The 8,391-nt window shown below is 39.6% G+C and overlaps 1 protein-coding gene across 2 annotated transcripts in view; it reads right to left on the reverse strand.

Moving 5' to 3' along the window:
• Nucleotides 1-678: 678 nt before the first annotated feature.
• Nucleotides 679-8,391, reverse strand: part of LOC103730574 (desmocollin-3) — a 47,001-nt gene continuing 39,288 nt past the window's right edge. Inside the window, exons 15-17 of one of the 2 annotated variants that reach the window (XM_017797089.2) lie at nucleotides 6,015-6,269; nucleotides 3,877-3,919; nucleotides 3,667-3,798 (exon numbers count right to left, since the gene is read on the reverse strand). In XM_017797089.2, coding sequence (XP_017652578.2) covers nucleotides 3,893-3,919; nucleotides 6,015-6,269 — 282 coding nt within the window. In that variant the 3' untranslated portion in view covers nucleotides 3,667-3,798; nucleotides 3,877-3,892. Of the gene's footprint in view, nucleotides 3,799-3,876; nucleotides 3,920-6,014; nucleotides 6,270-8,391 lie in introns of both variants that reach the window. The other variant, XM_029561484.1, reaches the window with a different exon arrangement.

The raw sequence follows: 8,391 nt of genomic DNA on the forward strand, positions 1-8,391 counted from the left end.
CTGTTATGAACCAATATTTAACCAAACCAATAACCTGGAAACTGAATCTATCCCATATTTTGCTACCACAAACAAAAATCCAGTGAACATTCTGGAAGCCTCATACAAAAATAATGGCTCTAATAAGAGTTCTTTTATAATTGTTTCAAATTACATTAAGATTTGTCTTTTGACATGTTTTAATGGACTGCTTTGCCTTTGTGAGGACGCACACTCACCAGTAGGGGTGGAGTTGCTGACTATCAGGTTCATATCATCTTATTTGTGTAGATTTCCCTGTGATTAACGCTCAGACATTATCTGTCTTCCAAGTGGCAGAATCAAGACTGAAATATGGGCTGCTTTGAGTTCCTGGTCATTAAACTCACAAGGTTTTCCCTGGTTACGCTGACCCTTTTCTTCAAACTTCCTATCAATATATCATCACTTTGCAGTTAAAACCACCTTGTGACTTTTTCATGTTCAATTAAAACCCAATATAAATAGACACATTGATGGTACTCATTTGGAAAGCTGCCCCTCAGAAGAGTAACCTCTCCCCAATATTTATTGATGATACTGACCCTTCCTCCAGAATATTCTTCACTAATACAGTGAAGGGTCTATAGAACTTTTGAGAACCTTCAACTCTTTGATCTCTATATACACCAAAGGCAAGAAATCAAGTTAGCATCATTTTATTACATTCTTTAGAACTATTATTTTACACATTCAATGTTTGATTATTTTAATCTCCCAAATTTCAAAAGCAAAGTAATTTGTTTTAATTAAAGCTGTTTAAAACATTGACAAACACACCTCGACTACACTTTAGACAGTTAACTATTTCCTTATAAATGTAAGAAAAAACAGTCTGTACATTTACATTAAAAAAAATCCAGGGAAGGAAATGAAAGCTTTAAAAAAATGATATTTTTTCTTGGGTACTGAAATAGCACAAACTTCACCCTATATGTACGAGGAAAGAATAATATTACACGTTAACATTAGAATGCTTTGAGGGGGAAAATGGCACTAAAGTCAAAGTCTGAAAAAACATAGCTCTCAGGATCAAATGAAAGAATCAAAAGGTAAAATCAGATCAGAGTTTTAGATACACATTCAAGCACAGACCTTCTTAGCACCCAGAGGACTGCAGAAGCCATCAGAGCTGCCCTGTGAAGGCTGTTTGTCCTGCACAGCAGCTCTGGCCCATCCAAAATGCTTATACTCATCATATGTAGCCCAAACTCTTCACATAGCCCAGGAGAACCTTGAACTTGACCCTCCTGCCTCCACCTCCCAAGTGCTAGGATTTCAGGTGTGCACCTCTAAGTTTGGTGTGTGGGGTGCTAGGGATCAACACCAGGGCATCATGCATTCAAGACAAGCACTGTTCCAACAGTTGCATACCCAGGGCCAGCCCTCCTCCTTGATTCTATACTCTAGGAAGCCTTAAGAAAGTCTTGGCTGATACTTTGCCAAAATCAAAGGGCACTGTGTTGGTTTAAAAGCAGGAGGGAAGGGCAGGACAAGGCCTTGGAAAGTGTTGCCTTTCCTACTGTTCACAGCCCTGCTGGTTCACTCCTTACCCTGGAGGACCTGAATGTGCTTGTTACTCTCTGGACACCCAAACACTCCATTGCCTTGTTCTCTCCTAAAATGACAAGTTGATAAAAAAAAAAAACTAACTCACGCTGACTGAAGGATGCCTGAGTTTCTAGAGGATTTACCACCTACTTAAATCTGCTAGAGGTCTTACAAACAATATTGGCAAACAGAGGAAAGAAGGAATCAATGAAGGCTGGCTTTTCTAGAACCGTGCCCAAGCTACTTTAAAGAAACATAACAGAATGCATGAAAACCAGTGTGGGGGGGGGTGCAAGTAGGGGAGGGGCATTTAAATATGATAAGGTATGTTGTATGAAGTTGACAAAAAAAATCAATAAAGAATAAAAATAGGGCAGTGATTAGGTAATAGAAATACTGTAACTCCCATCGTGTGGCTTTGAGTGTAAGGACGCCACTTGTCCCTGTCAGTACGACTTCCCTCCCAGCACCACACAGCCTCTGAACTGCAAGAACAGGATCAATCACAGCTAAATTTACAAAACGATGCTTAGATAGGAGAGAAAAACGAAGTGCCAACAGAAGTTGGCATACACCTGTGTTCTAGGACTCTGGAGGCTGAGACAGGAGGATCATAGATCAGACGCTTGGGATTTGTAGTGGGATGGGCCTCTCTCTCAAAAAAAAAAAAAATAGATAGGAAAAAGAAAGAGGAATGGGGAGGAGAAAAAGGAAAAAGAGGAAAGAAAACAGAAAAAGGAAAGGATGACAGAAGATGTAATTGCAGCAGAGACAAAACTGAAAACTAGTTTAGCACCAAATCCCAGGGAAAACACCTCATTTCTGTAAAGTTGCCAAAAAGCAGGGCGCCCAGCTGTGGGCCAAATCCCCTAGTTTGCTTCTAATCTATGGACACACAAAGTTTTAGGTGGACTGCAAACTGGATCTACCTTCAACTTGGTTCCCTCTTTCCTTTCCACTAAAGCCAGAAAGTATGTTTCCATATTTAAACAAATTACACAAGTGGACAGGAATCATTTTCTGACACATCAGGCCTCACACAGTCCACAGAATCTGGGCAGGAAGAGCTCTGCACTGATATGTAGTGTTAAACACATGCACACACGTTTCAAACTGTGCTGCTAGAAAATTGCGCTCGGTAGGCTACCTGCCAAATTTTGTTTCCTGAGTCAAATAAAGTTTTTATTTGATATTGAAGTTGGAGGGAGAGCTAGAGGGAGGGCTAGTCCGAAATTTTCAGACCTGAAAAACTGTTAATTTAGTAATAATTATTTCTGCCCTAAAGATCTCTTCAAATAGTGTTAGCTTTTTGTCTATTTTTAATCTATTGCTTGAAGTATGTATATACTAATAAAAATGAGATATTGAGATGGCTTGGCTATTTTTTACTAATATTTACCCAACACATTTAATGGGAAATATCTAGAGGAGAGCAGGCCTTGCAGACCTTAGTTAATTCCAATGCCACAGCAAGACATCTGCTATTTTAACAGTTTGTGCTTTTTGGAAAGTAGTAAACAACAAGTTGCTCTAAAAATACAAATTAGTTGAAGGTAGACTTTAAAATGTAGAAAAACCCATTATATATACATACACTCCTCAACTTGGGATGAGGTTGTATCCCAGTAACATTATTGTAAGTGAAAATATCATTATACTGAAAATTCATTTAATATGCTTGGATCCCAGAACATCATAGCTTAGCAACAGAACACACTTCAGAACACATCAGTTGCCCCCCCACTTCCCCCCCATCCCAGATCTTGTGGCCTAGTAGCTCGCTGCCCCTGCTCAGCATTGCAAGTCACATACAGCACATCTCAAACCCAGGAAAAGATCAAAATTCAGAATTTCAAGTACAGTTTCTCCTGAACATGTGTCAATTTCAAACTGTACTAAAGTCAAAATATCACAAGTCAAATCATCATAAGTCAAGGTCGTCTACATGTAATTAGTAGCTATATTTTACAGTATCATTTTCTAAACTTCTAGAATGTCTGGCCAGGTCACATCTAATGGTAACTGGTGACATTATCTCTTTGTGCATGTTTCTGCTAATGTAAGAAATTTGGGTTCCAGGTTGTTTAGGAAGTCGAGCCCCTCTTCCTCCTGCTTTTCACTGCAGCAGCCTACAGACCCAGCTGGCGACCCTCTGCCTTCGTAGTTGTAGGTAAGGACATAGTCTTGAGATGGAATGTGTTCTTCGTTCTGATTACATGCATGCAACTTCTGTGAAATCAAAGAAAGAGGCTTGTATTATTGCTTTTAAACAACCTCAATGTATGAACAGAAAATTTATTTATTTACCTTTTAGGTTTAATTTTTAACCAGTGTGTCCTCTAATGGATTCCTACACACAAAAAATGCACATGATTGGTCTACATTACAGCCATACCATAAGTCAGTATATATTACATTTCTAACAATCCATAAAATAAAAAATTACGTATACAAGTGTTATATTTCAATATATTTAAGTTACTATAAAACAGTTATCCCTAAATGTTATGTCTAGAGTTCAGATCAGTTCCCAAATGGAGACATGGAAACAATATATACAGTGGTTGGAATTTGTGCATTGATGTCAAACAGTCCTGGTTATTTTTTATTTATTTTTATTTGTGTGTGTGTGTGTGTGTGTGTGTGTGTGTGTGTGTGTGTGTACACATGTGCCTACAGAGGCCAGAAAAGGGAACTGGATCCCCTGGAGCTGGAACCTGACATGGGTGCTTGGACCTGAACTAAGTTTCTCTGGAAGAGCTGTAAGTGATCTTAACCACAGAGCCATCTCTCCAGCCCCAAATGGTCCTGGTTTGAGTAAACCTTTGGTTTTACTAACTACTATGTTACTTTGAATCACATCCTCCTCACAGTTTAATGGGAGTTCATACAGTAACTATCTCACAGTGTTAGTTTGGAAATTAATAATGGAATCCAATGAAATGCACACTTCTCATATCTGTCACACAGTAAGTGCACAGTAAATGTTAACTAAAACTACATCATACAGAGATGAAGAAGTATCAGAATGAAAATTCTACAGTACCTTAAAATTGGAGATGCACCCCAAAAATGTCACTGAAATTAAATCATCAGCATAACTCATTGCAAAAATTGTGGTTTTGAACTAAAGAGGAAAAGCCTTTGACCACCTCTGCTTCATTGCTGTGTCCCACTGGTCTGTGTTCAAACTCGTTAAATCCAGCTCATATGTCCCTTCCTTTTGCTAAGCCCTTTCTAACCAACAGCTCCTTACACTGACTGTTAAAAAGTATTCTTCTTCAAGATCTTGTTAGCCTCACATCAGATATGACAGATTATCAGACATGACACTGAAGGATGCTAAGTGGGTGTCTTGAGCTCTGTTCTTTCCCACCCTAATCATACATGAATGTTAACTGTCTTCACACATGAAAAGTGTAAACACTTGAATTTGACAAAAAGAACTGTTCATTGTTACAGGCATGTGATAACTGATAACCTTCTTCCAGAATATTGCGCACATTCTAGTCATCAAAGAACCAAGGGTTTCTGTTCCAGTGCTTGCTATGAAAGGACTGGTGTCCTCTAATATGTGATGGAATCAGTGTCAGCAAGAACATTCAACCAGGACCTCTCTATCCTACCCACACATAAAGTCACCTGTGAAATTCTGTTCACAGAAGCCAAATCACTTGAATTAGACTCTTCCAGAAGGAAGCAAAAGCATTTGTATTTTTTAAAGCTTTCCACTGGTTTTGATGTAAACTGAGACTCACTTAATCCTTTGAAGGTGCTGCTTCTCTCTAGATAAGAACACTTTGTATTTGCATAGTGTGCTATAGTTGAATGCTGACTATAGCCAATAATAACAAATTGTATCTTGAAATTACTAAGAATAAATTTCAAATGTCCTTACCACAAAATGCACACTAGGTGATTTAACCATCCTACACGGTATACTTACAAGATCATTCACCACACCCTATGAATAGATACAGTTATCACTAGTTCACTTAGAATAAAATAGCAAAACAAATCAACAGACAAAAATAGCAAATAGAACATGTTAATCTTTAGCCTAAAATTGCATTCAGATGTTTAGGCTTTGATAGCAAAATACAGATTTGATTTGGAAAATTTGTAATTATGAGAAACTAGAAATTTTCACATTCTTCTTTATCAAATGAGTTCAAAAGATAGATGCACACCTGAGATTCAACTTTAGTGGGAGACTTTACAAACCTTAGATTCTTAAGAGATTTTAGAAACTAAGTGAATGTGACAGAAGGATCAAAATTTTTAAAAAGTAAATATTATAACAAAGTCAAAGAGTGTTTAAAAATGAGCAGAGCAAACAACAAAGGCACACAGAACAGTACAGAAGAGTAGTTTCTGGAAATACACGTTAATTTCAATTTCCTAAGGAGACCCACTGCAGCGTTAAAACACCTATGGAAACTCACTTCGCCGAGTCGGGGCTGAGTGAAACTGTACCACTCCGAGTAGGTGTGTCTGCAGTTGTCAGTCTCCATATGCCCTCCCCTGCAGGAGTCTAGGGTGTGGTGATGCCCTGCCACCCGGCAGGAGTCCAAGGTCTGGTGTCCTTTCATCATCTCCATGGTCTCCTGCCCTCCGTTTCTCATTCCAGATCCCATTGTGCCACAGAAGCCTTGGCTGGAATTGTTGGCAGTCTGGGTCGTGAATCCATTGGCAGAACACTACATTATAACAAAATAGAATGGCAATGATATTGAGCAGAAATGACTTCTATGTAAAGTCAGAAGTCAAGAAAAACACTCCTTCCTTCCTTCCTTCCTTCCTTCCTTCCTTCCTTCCTTCTCCCTCCCTCCCTCCCTCCTTCCCTCCATCCTTCCCTCATTCCTGCCTTCCTTCCTCTGACATTTCAAGGCCCAGATGCAAAGCCTTAGGGATGCAAAGATAGACACAGCCCTCAGTGACTCAGAAGATTTTTTACTAATAAGACAGAAAAACAAAATTATTCTTAAAATGTCATTAAGCACAGAGCCTTAAAAATCAGACCTAGAAGCTGAATACACTGCATAGAGCTGGGGGTGGATACGTGGAACCACAATACCTAATTGGCATCAGGAGTCAGAGGGACGTGAGGTACAGAACAGTTTTCAACTTCAGTGAGTTCAGAATGACTAGCACAGAGGGAGACAGGGAGAAAAAGAAACAGGAGAGAGAGCGCGATCTTAAAATGAAGCTGGAAAGGTTGTATAAGGTCAGAGAGTGAATATGAAAGGTAAAGCTGGAGATATGCCTTTAAAAGTCTAAGCTTTGTCATGAATATTACAGGAAACTGCTGAAATATTTTAATTCACTGCAGAGAGCAATGCATTTTTAAAAATAACATTTTTGGCAATAATGTGGAATAAAATAAAAATGACACAAATTGAGTATCACGAGATTACACAGGGTCGTTAAATTATCCCAGTGAAAAATACAAGGTCCCATATCAAGACAGAGGCAGTGATGGCTAATTGGGATGAACTCCACAGATGCTCCCGGTAGCTGGGTAGGTGGCGCAGTCAAGGGAGGAAAGATGGTTCACTGGAATGGATTCCACGGAGTCTCCCAGCAGCTGGATGGGTGGTGCAGACAAGGGAAGAATCAGGAATGATTCCTTTGCATTTTACTTGGACAGCTAGGTAGATGGACCTTCCCCTAAGTGAGAATAAAAGGTTTTTGTGAAGAAGAGGAGGGCGAGCAATTCAGAAGTGATGAGCTTAAGGAAGTGTATGATATCCACAGTGAACATATGTGTATTTGGAGCTCTGGGGAGAAAGCTAGAATAAAGGTGCAACCTGGATGTCACCTGAATAGCTGAGCTATCCAGACAAAACAGCAGACCCAAAGAGAAAGGGCTAAAGAAAGAACCATGAGAAAAATCATGCTTAGAGTAGTAGGGAAGGGAGGTGGCTGTTCTGGGACTGAGATGGGAGGAGAACTAAAGAGACAGTGTAGACTGCCAGCAGAGTGGTCATGACATAAAAAGAAAGGAAATCAAGCATGAGTAAAACTGGCTCCCGTGGAGCAGTGACCACTCAAGTAAACAGTGGCCACTGGCAGGCTGAGGATGTGGCTCAGTATGCACAAGGCCCTGGGTTCAAGCCCCAGCACCACATAAAATGAGGGGCATACTGTGCAATCTAGCATTCAAGAGGTGAGAGTGGAAACATCAGAAGTTCACAGTCATCCTCAGCTACATAATGAGTCTCTTGGCTCATTAAGTCTCTGGGCTACATGAGTCTCTGCCTTAAAAAGAAAGAAAATATCTATCAGTGATCTTCCTAAAAACAACTCCCAAGAAGCAGTGATTGAGTAGGATTTGCAAAATCCTACTTTTGTTTCCAAAAGTTCAGTCTTAAAAGAAAAAGGCTGCTGTACGGAAAGGGTTACAGGAAGACAAGTATCAAAGAAATGCTATTGAGTGAAATCACCTGACAGTGGAGTTTCACTCCAACCCTATGGCCAGATTTCAGAAGCTGCTGTAGGGGAAACCTCAACAGGTGGGTCAGCTCTAATCACAAAACATCACCCTCTGACACGAGCCTCCATTGCGGCCAGGCATGCCACAGCACCGTCTTCTTAACGTTTAATTTTTCTTCTGTTAAATATGTAAAGTTTCTAACTAAACTGGGAGACCTTCAAATACAATGATTTACTTAATTTGAAATATATCTGTGGGTCATTCCTGCTCTCTTATGCCCTTCAGGAGAAAAGACATCAGAAAAGAATTAAAAAGCAGCCATTTGGTGGCAGTACCACCCTATTTTTACTTAAACAGCTTCTACAGTAGAATTCTGTATATATATA

This window comes from Nannospalax galili, unplaced genomic scaffold, assembly GCF_000622305.1.
Source record: "Nannospalax galili isolate Female #2095 unplaced genomic scaffold, S.galili_v1.0 scaffold252, whole genome shotgun sequence".
NCBI lineage: Eukaryota > Metazoa > Chordata > Mammalia > Rodentia > Spalacidae > Nannospalax > Nannospalax galili.